The following is a 16389-nucleotide window of genomic DNA, read 5'->3' on the forward strand; positions in this document are numbered from 1 at the left end:
ACAGTTGAACTTGCACTTTTGGACAAGTGGCAGCCACTTCCATTAGCAGCTGAAAGATTTCTCATCACCCCCATGGTTTCTCGTCTCCCTCTTGCTTTATTAAGCCCTGGTGTGACAATCAGCCACCTGTATAGCAAAGGCAGGCTCTGTGCTGGTTTATGCTGCAGCTGTTTCCTGGGGTACTCAAAAGATATTCCAGGAAAGCAGCTCTGGCTGAACCAGGAGCTGTGTCTGAGACACAGAAACACCAACCAAGAGACAGACAGATGTGCCACAGAGGAGCAGAGGAAAGTGTGTGTGTGTGGGAAACACTGAGTGGGAGACCACAGGTATTGCTCCTACGCAGGACAGCAGTGAGAAAAGGAGGAAATTGCTGGACGAGGCTTTTTATCCCCTGTGGCTTCATACAGATAACAGGAACACTTAGAAAATAAAATAAAGAAAAAATCTGCAAACTTTAAAGCACAGCAGAAGGAAAAAACAGAGTATGTACCTGTTGTCATGGGCAAGACTGCATCACACATTTATATACTAAGGAGCCATTTGCAGTCAGGCCAACAAGTCACAGATTTCAACATAAATAAACATTAATGATTGAGAGAGGTGCTTTTCCATGGATGGCTTAAGTGTTACTTTGAAGAGTGCTGTGGGAATGGAGTGATTAGTTTGGAACAAGTCGCTGGAGACAAGTGGGCAACCGGAAAAGCCAGGAATAAGTGGCTTGGGCACCAGCTGGTGAGTGGCTCCATAATCACTCCCTCTCAATGTGGGATGAGGACCTGGGAGTGGTGAGGAGACTTCTTACAGAGCTGTCCACCACCTGCTTTTGCAGGAACATATGGAGTGTACATAAACCAGTGCTGTTGGTATTTTTTTTTTTCCTAAGGAAAACATGGAAGGAGGGAAAGCAGAAAACTTGTAGTAAATTGTTGTTTATCAAAGCTAATAACCACTTGTGGAGGGTATCATAAACAAAAAGGGGGCTGAAACAGAAAGTACTGACCCCATCTGAGAGGCACCCCTGCCCTGAATGTAGGAAAAACCATGTGTAACTTCAGAATCCAGAGCCTTGAGCTCTCTGAATGTTGGCACTTCTTTTTGAGAACTGAACCAAGTTTGGTCAGTTCTTTTACAATGCTCTTCTGGTATCTTTCATACAAATTGCCTAATTGTTGAAGCAGTTGTCCACTGGAAAGAGGGAGGTTCCTTCATCCAAATTAGGATGCAGGTTTGAATCCTCTCAATCTGGGGCTGATATTGGAAGTTTCCCACTTGCAGGGTGAATTTTCTAACTGTGGATAGCTTAATTTAGATAGACCAGGAATATCAATAAGTCTGTTTGTTATTGCAAATAGGATTTAGTGAGATACATGTACATACTGATCCTACCTGGAAACTCCTCTGTTTCTAAATAGGTAATCTCAACAAAAATAGTTTTAGCAAATGGTACTTGGTAATTTACAGCTATGCAATAGTATGTTCTTTACTTTCCAATTCAGCACATAAATTTTGTTTCAACCTTGTTGAAAATGTTTAGTTTCATATTTTTAACTGCAGTTGGTGTGCTGTGTTTACAGATGATTGAGGACATTGTGGCATCAACCACTGCCTATAAGCAATATATCCTGAGAATGGAACACACAACTGTGTTTTTCTTCAAGCAATACCCTCCCTGGAGTTTTACTTCTATCTTAAATTTCCTCATATCTGTTCAGCAATATTTGTCTTGTTTTTTTCCTTTCATTTGCCTTTTTAAAGATTCTTGATTTACTTCTTTTTTTTTTAGTCTACACGGCTGCTAGTATTTGTATGAAGAATTCAATGAACAACTGAAACTTTGAGAGTGAAAGAACATCACTTCTGCTTATCTTCTTTTATAAAATGATATTTTACAATAAAAAAAGAAGATTCTGATAGATGTTTCATGCCTATGAATACGTACTTTCAGCATCTTCTATTTATTAGAAAAAATCAGATAGAGGTGTTAAAAATGTTTTGAGATCATAAATAAGTAGTTAATACTTTCATATTTTAACAAAATGGGTTCCATGTGTACAGCAGTCAAAATTACATACATAGAAATGCATATAAAATATTGTAAAATAAAACTATATAAATTAGGCAACCCAAAGATCTAATGTATTTTCATTTCAGTCAAACTCCCTGAAATTTCACAATGATGCAAAAATGCTACTGGAAACATGCTCCACTCAATGGCATGGATGTTCCTCTGAAAGATAAGATAATAAAAAGAAATACTGTACCAGTTGGGTCAAAGTCTGGAAAGTAATCTGGGCAGTTCTGAGCAGTGATTCTGCCAGCAGGTGTGTCGTCCCAGCACAGCCAACCATCCCAGGTTCGGTTGCAGAACAGACCTGGACATTTAAAGGAATTCAGTAGTCAATTCAACAGATTTGTTCCTTATCTGTTCTAGCCTCCCAAGGAATATTGCCATCTGCAGACAATAAAGAGTTTTTGCAGAAAAAACCCTTGCTATTGCTATGCTTTGAATGGCAAAAAGTCTTTCCTGCCAAACTAGGGAGGCAGAACACTGCTCACTCTTGATTCCCATTATGTAAATGTTACGTGGTCCACAGAAATTGCCCTACGAGACTGCTTGCAGTAATATGGTTTCCTCACTTGTTGTGCATTTATTCAAGTAATGTGTTAAAACAAACAAACAAACAAAACCACCAACAACAACAAAAAGTGGTTATTTTATATTTAGAATCAGTTTGTGTTGCAGAAAAGGTATGGAAATACAGTGAGAAGACACTGACAGTGAGGTAACTACTGTTTTAAGTCAAAATAGCTGTGGATTAAAAACGGAAAACATAAATCATTCCAAATTAATTCTTTCCAGATTAGATGCATGGCAAAAAGCATATCTTTATGAGAACTTCTACATTAGCTAAGATTTTATGCACAGATATTTTGCCATTGTCAAGTTAGATGTGCTAAACACTACTTGTTCACCTCATTAATAAACTGTTGTATCAACAATTTGTTATCTTTCAGGCATTCCTATGTTCTTCTCTGTCTTTGAGATAAACTTGAAAGACTTTTAGGACTCATTTTATAACATCAAAGAAAAAGAAGGGTAGAAAATGTTTGAAACTTGAGCTTGTTTCTGAAAGACAGTGCAGGAGGGGGTTGGTAGGGATTTCAAGCTTTACTTTTCAATCCTTTGGCTTGCCTTATAAAGACAAAAAATCACTGACATTTATCTATACAGTGTGGAATCTCTCTTTCAAGGTCAGAAACAGGATATACATGTATATGATATATATATATATGCATGCATCCATCCATAAGTAGGCACACACAAATATATGGATTAAAAATACATAACATATATGTGCTTTTGAACTTGTGCAGGAAATTAAATGGTCTAAGTCATAAACCAGGAAAGGTAGAGTTGAACATCATGTTGTTGAATCACTGGCTGAAACTATTGTGTTTTTGCATGAACAGTGAGCATGGGAATGCTGTGCTGTCCCAGAGGGATGGTTAGGCAATTCTGTGTGCCTGAGCTGCACATTTCATTACTTCATTGTTGTTTAAGGTAATCAATTCTACCTTGAATTGAGCAAGATAAATGTGTGCACATGATTCGTGACGTTGGCTTTGCTGACACAAGGCCACAGCAATGCTGCCACAGCTCACCTGTATTACACCATCTCCCGGGCTTCTGGGGATGGGATACTATGCAGCTCCTGACAGTTCATTGCCATCAACTTTGAACCCCAGGATTATGAAGCATTTAAACTACATTTGTGTAGGTCTACAGATTGGCTACATTGGGGACTGCAGACGTGACAGAAAAGTGAGCCATGTCTGGGCTGGCTTTCTAAAGTTGTGCCAGATCCTGGGCTTTCCTGGACATTTCAGTATGAGACTCCACAACTGCTTGTGATGAAAACGCATACCCAGTGTATGCTTTCAACTCATATATTGGGCTCTTCTTCTCAGGAGACACCCCTACAGCTGCCCTTTGCATTAAGGGAATTACCCATCTCATACTGTGTTCCCTTTCAAATTTACAGCCTTATTCACCTCCAACCCTTTATGAGATATAGATGTTGGAGGGCTGAGGGCCCTGTAACTCAGTCATGACTCATAGAGGCAAGTCCACAGTGAAAGCACAACTTCAGTAGTGTTGACATCATTTCCTATTCACCTATTATCTTCACTCTGAGTTATATATGAATCAAGTGCATGTTCCGATATGGCATCACTTAAATCCAGCTGCCAGTCAAAGGAGTGCAGGAGCTGCTGGGCTGTCTCAGATAGGTGCTGGTCTGCTATTGCTGACCTCCTACTCTGCCCCAGAGAAAAACACGTAGAAGTTATATATATATAGCAAGATTTACTTCATGTTGGACAGATGCTCCAGTCCTTTGCAACTGATCGTGTGAGTGAGGGGCAAAATAAAATTAAAAAAAATCAAAAACAACAAAAACAAAACAAAGCAAAAAACAAACAAACAAAACAGGAGTAGAGTGGAATTACTGATACAAAATTTTATATTTTGCATACAAAAACAATATACTTATATAATATATAAATATATAAATTACATATAAACATATACATTTATGACATTATATAGAAATATATAAACTATTATATAAATTATATATTTATATATTTTTATATAATATATAAATTATATATTATAATTATGTATTTATAGACCTGGAGAGTAAAAGAGTAATCTGTGCAGACAGCAGGTACCCTCACCTCAAGCCCAGCAGGCAAAGGCTTGCTTACATCTGAAACATGACAGTTTCTATCTCATAACCCTGTTTAAATACTTGCAGTGTTGTTTTCTTTTTTCATGTTTGCTTGTTGTTTCTTTTATCAGCCCAAATAAAAACCCATTTGAAGAAATAGAAATTTCTATTTTCATTCCAAAGCATTTCTGCATCAAGAGCTGAGTATCTTAACATCTAACCATTCTTTGAGTCTTACAGAGATCAATAAAATCTTTGCGGTAAAGAGTTGTAGAAGTGTCTTTGGTCTTGCATTAAAAAAAATACATTATCCTATTTATTATGTGATTATTTTTTTTCTTAGTATATCTTCTTTTTAAACAGTGCCCTCAGCTTCTCTGTTCTTTACTTGCTTCCATTGCCACAATGCCTCCAGTATTTTTTCTCTGTCCTCCACATATCTTTATTTCTATGATAATAGGTGATTAGAAGAGAACCCTCAGTCCTAGCCTGAAATGCTTCTTTATTCATGGCATGCCATCATATCACCACTATTATTTGTCACTTTCCTTTTTCTTAACCTTAATATGTGCATCGTGTTACTGTTGAATATGGAAGACTTGGAACATCTGTGCTAGTACAAAGCATGACAGCTATCAGTCAGTACACAACTGACGGAAAAGTGAAACAGTGAACGAAGCAAACAAACTGAAATTTATATCATTATTATTTAGGAGATCGTTGTTCACAGCCAGGCCTTCACGTTAAGTGTGCTAGAAGGTACTGCACCGACCATTCTGGAGAGTGGTACTCCCTGAGCAGGAACACAGAAATTCAAACAGCAAAACACTGAGACAGAGATGCGCTTCACCTACACAATGGAGGTATCGTCTGCATGGGGAGGAAGGAAAAGGTGTTCATTCCCTGGGCTCATTCTAACCTTTTTTCTTTCTTAGCATCTAAGAGGATGGAAAGTTAGTGTGGAGTTGACAGCTGAGTACTGGAAGGCAACTGAACCCTGAGGAAAACTATGGGTTAATATACAGAACAAAAGGCTCCTTTATATTGATAAAAGCAAACATGGCAATATACAAACAGAAATTTAAAATCTTTTTTACCTTTTTTCCTATATGGAGGTGCTCTATTCATCCTCTCATAGCATTTGAACTGTGAATCTATTATCTTCTGTCGTATGACTGAATTTTCAGTTACTACAGGCTCTAATGTAGGATCAGTATAATTTACAGTAGCAGTAAGACTTGGAACCATTCTCTGCACAGAAAGGAAAAACAGTTAGTACAGTGAATAAACCAGTAGAATACAATAAAAAAATAGGATAAGAAGTCTCTATTATGCATTCTTCAAAGACCTATTTACACATGTGTTTAGTATTATGTTAGACCTTCTAGTGCTTGCAAAGTAAATGTTGAATTTTAACTAAGTTCACCTCATTGTAAACTCAGGATTTTAACCAAGCCCTTTTTCCTGGCAAAAGGGAGGACCATTAAATTCTTGATAAAGTCTTTAAAATCTTTTCATTTAGCTTAGTGATCTGCAAAAAATCTTTGCATGAATCTGCCCAAAGTTACACCCATGTATTTCCTCTCACTGGTGCTGATTTCTCTCTAGACTACTCAGACAAAAATACCTCAGTGCCACAGTCTAGAAACTAGCTGATTTTTTTTTTTAATTTTATTTTTCTTTTCATATTTTCTGTCATTTGCTTTGAGCTCCTTCAGCTGTTAAGGTCAGGGCAGAGTTTAACCCTCACAGCCTGAGCTCAGTTCTTAATTAAGCACCTAATCAAAGTGTTCCTAAATTTGAGAGCCTGAATGACAGTCCTCTTTGATCAAGTGGCCTCTTCTGGATGTTTCCACTCTGAGCTGCCTGGAGCACATAGAGAAGGACCTCTAAGGCAAAGATCTCAGGTAGAGAGGTCAGTTATCTTTTCTCCATCTGTCCCTCTGTTGCACAGACCAGGTCTGTGAGCCAGGTTGGAAATGAGAGCGTGGAGCTCTCGTTAATGCTCTTCTGCCTTAATCCTGTATAAGGACACTTCTCTGCATGAAGGTGATAGGAAAGGATTAGTTCCTCTGCTTTCCCAAGCAAAATCAATGCTTCTGTGGCACTTTCCTTGTATGACCCTTTACTTTTTTACTGCAAAGCTATACTTAAGTCATTGCAAACAGATACAGAGTCATTTACAGCCTGCCTCAAAGCTTAGAACTCCTGTAAGCGTGCAGGCTTGGAGTTCTTGGGAATATTTCTTATTCAAAGCCTGCAATTCCCTACACAAGTCATGCAAATAATGTAACTAAATGTTTTTAATGATATTTTCTCCATATGAATAGGTGTGTTGAGGACTTTAGGAGCATGTTTCAGACTATATCGATCACCCTCCATATACATTTGAGTCTATGAGATTCATATTAATGCCAAATGCTGTTACAGAGATCTTTAAGTAGGCATTTACAGTTCAAACAAAAAAAAATTACAGGTATTTAAAGTTCAATTATCACCCTACTTCTTAAATTGTTGCTTCCCTTCTTTTATTGCACTTACAAAGCAAATGTATCTCATTAATACATTAATTTATTTTCCATTAGCACAGCTAAAACACCTTTGTAAAATACGTAGCAAAACACAGTATGTTTGATTTAGGTGAAAAAAAAAAAGAAGGTCATTACTTTATACAGATATTTCTGTGCCAAACCATCTCAATTTAATATTTTTAGGCTCTTTTATCTAACCAATTGCTTTTTTCTTAGTTTAATCCAATCTCTTTTGATAACGCTATTTTAATTTTGACCTGTATACAGCTACTATGTGAAAACTGGAAGACACTGATGGTAGCTTATCTCATTGTTCTCAAATAGGAACTTGAAATAAAAGTGGGGGAAAAGGAAGGAAGATATTTCCCGGTAGATACAATTTTATAGCAATTTAATGTGTACTTATGTGTGTGTATATATGCATGTACAGATAAATTTAAACAGTGAAGCCACTTGAAACATTTCATCCGGCCATTCAAGTGAAAATATGAAGAATCTAGAAAGCCAGAACAGAAAATACAGAAGCAAAGCCAAGCATATCTGGTAACCCTCGTTTATGGAAAGATTAAAGAGGCTAGCAGGTGTCCATGAGGATCGTTTGAAAAAACAACCAAGCAATGTCCCAAATCCAGCAAGCAGTGCAGGAAAGAACAGATGACACTCTTCCTCAGGTCTGCCTTTGTGACCATGTATTGCCACAGGCTTCAGTGCTTCCCTGAAGTGATTCATAGATACTCCATGCTTATTTATTTATTATTTTTTTCATTCTTATTTTGAATAATGCCTCAGTTCCAAACAGTTTGTACTTGAGAAAGTACATATAACGCTATAATGAATAATGCTATAGTCAAAGAAAGCTAGAGGGACTCTCATGTCACTGTCTCTGTTCTTGATGATTCCTCTGCTATTGGGGTTTAGTCTGGGAAGGCACCCCTGTTTTGAAAGCATAACCATACGATTATGCTTGGAAAACACTGCCAATTTTCTTTCCCCTGAAGCAATATTTTCATTTGATTTTTGTTTCGTTCTAGGAAGGAGATGATCTGTTCTTCAGGTCTGCTGGACTAAACAAGATCAATTCACACTGACAAAGTGACCAGAAAGACTGGGGTTGCTGATCATAAATACTGTTGCAGTTTCTCTTGTTTTATCTGTACAGAATAAAGAACAACGTAACTATGAAATAACTGGCAAACTTCAGCCACAGATAGAAATTATAAGTACTTTCAAAGTGCCTTGGAAGACCTTTCCCTCCTTTTAACTTGTTTTGGATCTTTTTTTACCCACCATTTTCAGAAGGACAGACTTTTCCCAGAAGATTGCGCAGTACAGAAACATATAAATTTAAATCAAAAGTAAAATGTCATCAGAAAAGGAATGTTATATTTGTATCTTTTAACTGGTGAAGGCGACATAGTTTGTAATGAGGGGTGATAATTTGGTGGGGTGAAACACAATACAGAATGAAGACACCTTACTCTTCAAAGTCAGTTTCATAACTTGCTGTATGTAAGGGACTAATTCAATTCCTGAAGAAGTCTGCTCTAAATGGGTATAGATTAATGAGAATATTTTAATATTTGGAGGCAGAGAGTTCCTGTGGTGGTAGATAGGATGAACCTTTTGGAGAATGCCAAAATTATTTAAAATGCTCAACCATGTAACCATCCTTCTACCTCTGAGCAAAGCAATCATGGCCCATGTTAAATTGCCAGCAAAACTCCTATTGCTTACATTTGGGTCAGGAATTCACTCAGACAGATTAAAAAGATAGATGAGAATATGCCACTAAAACTCAATGGAAATTACTTCATCGGGGGAATCATTTAATGGCCTACAGTAAATCTAAAGCAACTTAGGTAAAGAATGAAATATTACTGTTAGATTACAGCTGTCTTTTAAATTATCTCATTTTTTTCCTTATTATCATACACAAAGAATCAGATTTTCAAAGTTAGTTGTGCACATATTTTCAGACAACTTTGATGTAATTGTATAGCTTGTGTGTGGTGTGTGAAATCAAATGACAGGGTTATATGTGTTTTACTCATATTGTTCACCTGTGATATGCCCTCCAAATGTACTCTTCCACTTGATTGTTATTACTGATTTTTGTTTGCCTGGACTTGAAAAGCTGGCTGTGGAAGTTTGAACAATATTTAATTCTACCTTAAAACAATATGACCATTTCAGTTGACTAACACAAAATAAATCTGCTGGCTTGCTGGAGGGTGAGCAATCACACTTCTGTTTGCAATATTAGTGTTTGCAATAGTATTCTACTATGCACAAGAGAATTGTGTGTCCACCGCCACTCTAGTGCTTGGGGCCTAATGCCTGACCTCCCTGAAGCCAGGGGCAGTCTTCTCACTTGGCTCAGTGGGCTGATGATCCAGCCAGGTACTCCTTCCTGGGGCTCAGTCAGACAAAGATGTTAGTACAGTCCTGATTTGTTTTATTCTTCTGGCACTCCTTACCTTAAGGGTGAGGAAAGGGCAAATGGGACAGAAAAGAATATCTGGGTCAATATTCTCTTATCAGAGATAGAAGAAGCCTGGGCATGGCTACATATGGGGAAAACTTCATGTGTAGCATGCTAATGGGAGAGACTGGAAATATCCCATGAGACTCGGTGTATATATATCATATCTGACATTACTTTTTTTGATTATATATAGTTACATTGGGAATTAAGTTTTAAAACATGTATTTTTACCATTAAAATCCAAGATCAAATCATTTCCACCTGTTTAGTACCTATAGCATAGACAAATTTTGAATATTCAGCCTTCATTACTGCAAGTTAAAAACCTTTCCCATCCATCCACTGGTTACTTCAGATGGAAGTGTAAATGGTGTTGATACAATAAAAGAATGCCTCACTCATTTATAAATATTCTTTATTAAAGAGAAATAAGTAACTCACAACTTAATAATCAGGATGTGGTGTTCAGAGCCTGAAAATGATTGGTGTGATTTCTTCAGATGAAAACTGTTTAAGTGATGTCCCATGCAGCAGTTTAGCAGCCGTACATATGATGTCACTCCTAGAAGTCCAAGTAAATGACGTCATACATACGACCACCAAGCCACCACCTGACAAATGACTGTTATAAGAAAGTGAATTATCACGACAAAAAGAAATAACAGGCTGCTAGCAATGCTGAAGGTCTCTTTATGCATAGAATTGGTAGAAAAAAGCAATTTGGAATCATTTTAAACTACGCAGAAAATACCAAATAGTGCCCCATTTCTATAAGACAGACACCTGCTATTAACATATGCTAGATTGTGTCCATTTCTGCAAAAGAGAATCCAGATAAAGCAAGCATAAAATTAACTTCCCCCTCCCCCCCCCCCCCCCCCCATAAAATATTGGATACAATCCACAAATATTTTTCTTCCACCATCAAGGAGCTTGAACTGTTGACTATACATGACATGACAGAAAAGAAGGTATTTGCAGATTTCCTTTCTCTTCCCCCCCCCCCCACTTCCATTAAATGCAGCAATTTTGCAACATTTACTGTTGAGCTCAGTCAAAATATATTTCGGATTCTGGGTGCTACAACTGTTTGTTATTGATTTTGATAGCTCAAAAATATACTTGGCACATTTTTCTTAAAACTGCTATGTTTAGTCACCACTTTGTGGGTCACTAAACCCCTGTCCTTCAATATATCACATCTCTAAGTGAGAGCTCAGTGTGACTCAGCCTAGTTGCAGAGCCCCCGTTGTACCTTGATTGTGTTTGAAACACTTTTCACAGCTACGAGTGTCAGGACAGAGAAGAAAACCACTGTGATACCTTAGGAAGGTCATTAGCAGAAGGTACTGAGTAAACATAGCAATGATTTCTTATTCATTATAAATGTGCCTAGAAACAGCAGACAACTTCTGTGAGGAAATACCTCAACATGACGTGTTTTGCTTAACCTCTGAATTTTACATTTTTTTCCTCCTCAGTTGCTGTTGAAGCAAGATGGAAACATATAGTTAGATCCCATACAATTTATATTGCCGATTTTGGCAGCCATGTAAACAAGCAAGAGATTATCATCCACAGTAGATGAAGACAAGGCACTTTTAATGAAAAGCAGCTCCCTGACTCTCTGACAGTTTTTTTTCCATTGCTGCAGTCAGTACTGCTCACACAAGGAAGCTTTACTCTCAAGACAGCCTGATGCAAACTGTGGGCTTAAAGGCAGGCTGCAGAATGCTTCACAGATTTTGTCTTCAGCTCTAATTTTCTTTCAAGAGACCTCTTTAGGGCAACCAGCTGCATTCTTATTTTTTTAAAAAACAAAGAGAGAGACAAAAAGGTCCAGCTCACCCCAGAACCTCAGGTGAACAGAACAGAGCAAGGCAGTCCTCTCCCTCCTGGAAAACTGTGTGCAGCCTGTGTCTGAAATTCTCAAAATAATTCTCATCAACTTTATATCATCAGCAAAGTACTTTCCCAAATCATCCTTGCATGAGAAGAGCTCTGGAATTTGCAACTCCACTTTCTTACAGCTTGAAAGCAAGCCATAGCAACATAGGAAAATATGCACTTCTCCAGCACCTCTCCTGCCCTCTGAAGGGTAGCACCTGTTCTGGACCAGATGCTGGAAGAGTGTTTAAGCAGGAAGAGTCTTATGCGTACATTATCTGCACAGACACGGCTTTTAGAGACCTGTGGTGAAACCTGGACAGAAGCAGGAGCTCAGGGAAAGACATGGACATGCCACCTCTCTGGTGAATATATCGCACTGGTAGCTGTGAGGGGTCAGACACACTCACCATGAGCTAACTCACTGTGGCAAATGTTTTACTAATTGGCTTCTGGAGACTCCAACCTACTAAAGCCGTGCTCTGAAATAAGCCAGTTTTTGCAGTTACCTAAAATTACATTTAGGCTTTCATGTAATTAATGTTCTGTGTTTTATGAATTGAAATTATTCACAAGCCTTTTAGGATCTGACACGATGCACTAGACTGTGTATAGTTTAATGACCGAGGCTTTGTAACAATTTAACAGGTTTGGACTTCATGAAGCTGTACAATTTGTTTTTTACTCAAAATGATTTTATTTTAAAATACAATCTTGGTCAAATTGATTTAATTGAATAATGGTGTGGTCTTAAGCTACAGCATTCATTTGGTCCTTACTGACCACTTTGTGGTTGGCTCAGGACAACAAAATTGCAATATGTGAGAAAAACTACTGCATCCATCCTCATTTACAGGGCAAGACCAAACTACCATCTGTAGAGATGGAATTCTCGCTAGATGAGAATTCTTACTTGACAAAATGAGGTAGAAAATACAATTCCCTTTTCTCAATGTCCTGCAAAATTGATCAGTCACACATGAAAAAGACCCAGGCTTGTTTTCTCCTCTTTCTCATTCTCTGCAGTTTGATGCCCCTGGATCCACCGTTCCGATGTTCTGTCTTTCTCGTGGAAAGGAATGTGCACCTAGGAGATGAACTAATTCCTCCAGCATACAGGGTTTTGATGAAACATATCTCAGTCACATTTTGTGGCTCTCAATAATTACTGAAAAAATAGTATCAGGGATAAAGTGAGCTAAGTAATATTCCCTGAGAAGAACAGTTAAAATTTCCAATAGAATTCACTTTGAATTACAGAACAATATCTGGTGATGGTGGAAGCATTGTCATTACTGTACATCCAAAAGCAAGAGAAGCCATCAGAGAGAAAATTAAAAAATCTTCATTTTTAACAAGTGAGTTTTGGAGCAACCAATGCTTTAATTTTTTTTGTTTGTTTGTTTGTTTGGCAAAGGACAATTATTATTGACCTCTTCATAGAAGAATAAAGTTCTACCCATTCTGTGTAAAAATTACATATGTAAGAGAGATGGTTTCTATCAAAAGGTACCAAAACCACCTGAGGACTGGTCTAAATGCTGGAGACTATGGGAAGGGGAACCTATGGACACCTTGTAACTAGGGTCTAGGACAAAACATGCAAGGAGAGATACAGGACTGGAACTTACACCAGAACAAACAGCATAATCAGAGAGTTTGCAGCCCAGAGGGAAAGCTAGGACCACATTAGGCTGGAAGAATTTGCACTTTGGAAGAATTTGCATTCATCAGTGCGCTGGGAGTGCAGGACACAAACAATAGGACAACAGTAAACCATCAGTGCCAACAAAATAGAAAGATCTGGAGAATGGTTTGTGGGGTGGGTAGAGGAAGGGGTGATCACCGATGTCACAAATCACTTTGATTACTACATCTTCCTCAACCTCAGGTAGTGGCTAACATGGAACTCCCGTGGCTCATGGTTCTGGGAACCAAAATGTGATTAGAAGATCCAAAAGAGCAGGAGCAGTCTTTTTGGAAGAGAAAAAGAGACACCTTTTTCTTATTACAGAACACACACACACACACACAAAAAAAAAAGTAAAAAAAAAAAAGTAAAAAAAAAAAAGTAAAAAAAAAAAAAAGTAAAAAAAAAAAGTAAAAATTGAATGCCTTCTACAAGCTACAGATGAAGAAATTTTTTGGAAAGATGGCTGCTGCCAAATATTTTTCATATTTGATTTAACAGCACTGTTCTGACAAGTGCTATCAAGAAAACAGTTTGCTCATGGTCTCCTTCTACGACTGTAGTTTATCCCTTACCAGAAGATAAATTGATCTAAGAAGTGTCTAACTAGATCACAGTATGGCCACTGCAGTGGGAAAGGATGGAATATTGAGATGGGAACAGTGAAAATGTAAATAAATTTGTACTTAAGTTATCCAGACTGGCCCTCTGGAGCAAAAATGTCTAAAAGGAAGGGGATGCAGATCTCACCGCAGAGTTTCTTAAACAAGCCCTAGCCTCGGAACACTGCATTAAGGAGCACAGAACCAATACTACATGTGTGATACCATGGGTAAGAGATTTAAAAGTTTGTGGATAACAGGGGAAGGATCAGCCCAATCCTTCAGGGCTGACCTATAAATCCATGCTGTAGGTCAGAACACCTCGCTCAGTAAGATCTGTTGACAATTCTTTTTATCAGAATATTTACAGTCCTGTCACTTGTCTGAGGAAGAAAAATAACCTGGAATTGTTCCTTCAGTTGGCTTCACTTTGTTATAGGAAGAATTGCAGTTCTTTGCCAAGGCTCCTGTTATGCTATGCAGACCAGCCAGGATTATTCACATACAGAAGGAAGCTGATGTCTGTTGGGCTCTCTGGCTTAGAGAGATCTCTGAACATGCATGATGTCCCAGCCAGAGCATTGCTACGTGCATCCCTTGCAGGGCTATGTGTAACAGCCACAAAATGCCACAAAAAACAGACTACTCTGATACACATCAAGGGAGAAGATTTTTGCCAATCACAAGGATGATTCTTCAGATCATAACTAATTTTGTGTTAGTTACTTTTGAGACCAAGTTAACAGAAATACATTAACTCTCCTCTGTTCTTCCTCCTGCTCTCCAGTTCTTCTTTGGTTGAAGATCCTAATCCTGAACTATGAATTTAGTATTTTACTAATGCGAGGTGTTTTTTGCTGTTGTCCTGGTTTCTCCATGATCTCATTTATCTGTTTTCTTCCATTGTTCTCTTACTGTTCTCTGTTTCCCTAAACTACATTTTGTTCACGTAAATACAAGTCGTGAACAGCGCTGTGGGGAAGTTATAAAGAGAAGGAGGGACACAATCCAACAAATAAATTAGGGAGAACAGTCCCTACTGCTCCCCAGTGTGTCTTATAGCCCCATTTTTACAATTTATGCCCAGAAAGGGTGTGAGCTGATGGGGAGACACACAAAAATGTTTCACATTCAGCTGCTGGAAGAGAAGTTGAGAAGCAGAGGGGCATGAGGAGCTTGCCAACAAAACACAATCAAGAAGAATAAGACTCAAAGCTTTCTTCAGGAACACAGAAACAAACAAATGGGATAAAAAGTGGCATCAGGCATCCAAGTAACTCAAACAACACTCAGGCAGAGAGATGTTTATTCCCAGTAACAGCATTCAGACATGTATCAACTGCTCTCTAGCTCAGGATCTGAGTAGTGTCCTCATTTCTGACTACCTGCAATGTCTTTGATTTTATGATAATTGTGAACCATTTGAGTTTTCACAAGCAGAAGTTGGAGAAACCATTCCACTTACACGAGAGGTATTTAGTCAAGTAAAATCAAATTTGCTACATATTTAGAACAATAATTACCCAACCACATTGTATATATTGGAGTAACAGAAATATTGAGATTAAACCGTTGAAAGTAGTGTTTGAACCAAATAACTAAACTTTACACTGTAATTTGCCATTTCTATTGCTTTCCTAAGAGCAGAGTAACCATAAACAGTAAAAATTCACAATTAAGTCAGTAAAAGTCTCACACAACAATGTTAAGGAAGTTTTCAAACACTTAAGTTTCCGAGTCAGTGATATGTTGTAGTCTGTAAAATAAGAAAATGAAAAATCACATGCATTACCTTCTTCAGACTTGCAGTTCTGTTTCACCAAGGAACAGTAGTTTCAATTTCAAGCTTTTATGAGGTGTCTTGGTTAGAAACTTTATAAACCTTACTTCAAAATTTATCAGCAAAGGAACACATTCCTTCTCCTGTACTCTAACAAATATAATCCAGTACTCCTTATTTTTCTGAACATCGCCACAGGTTTAAATTTGGCAGGTGTCAAAAGCAGTTCATTTTTCTCATACTTACAATAAGAAGGATAATCAGTAAGAAGCAACCGTGGGTTGTTTTTTTCATTGTGGAGTCTTCCTGGAGGGACACGTTGTAGCTGACCCTTCTGGGAATTAAAGAGCAAAAACAAAACCAGCATTAGTCTTTATTTGTTATAATAAATACCTGTAGGCAAATAGTGGGTTTTCACACTACCCAGTGCAGCTAGCTCAGCTGGACTGTGGGCAGATACATGGCAGAGTAACCCTCCAACATCAAAAATGACTGCTTCAGCCACACAAAGTACTGGAGAAATAGAGCATGGCCAGGACTCCACAGGCTTGGAGGGAACATGTTCAGCAACTTTCTGCTATTCTTTTTCTTTAATATATCAGCATCGATCTCTCCTTTCTAGGAAAACTATCCATGGGTCACCTTATCATACTGCATAGAAGTTGTGTGAATTCAGAT

The 16389-nt window shown here is 37.9% G+C and overlaps 1 protein-coding gene across 1 annotated transcript in view; it reads right to left on the reverse strand.

Annotated features, from left to right (window-relative positions):
• The window catches only part of CALCR (calcitonin receptor), a gene marked incomplete at its 3' end in the record, with an annotated part of 82182 nt that extends 66162 nt beyond the window's left edge, over positions 1 to 16020 (reverse strand). Inside the window, exons 1-3 of the mRNA XM_084281529.1 lie at positions 15958 to 16020; positions 5834 to 5987; positions 2265 to 2375 (exon numbers count right to left, since the gene is read on the reverse strand). Coding sequence (XP_084137655.1) covers positions 2265 to 2375; positions 5834 to 5987; positions 15958 to 16005 — 313 coding nt within the window. The 5' untranslated portion in view covers positions 16006 to 16020. The remainder of the gene's footprint in view (positions 1 to 2264; positions 2376 to 5833; positions 5988 to 15957) is intronic.
• Positions 16021 to 16389: the final 369 nt, after the last annotated feature.

Source organism: Netta rufina (assembly GCF_964035555.1).
Source record: "Netta rufina genome assembly, chromosome: 2".
Classification (NCBI taxonomy): Eukaryota; Metazoa; Chordata; class Aves; order Anseriformes; family Anatidae; genus Netta; species Netta rufina.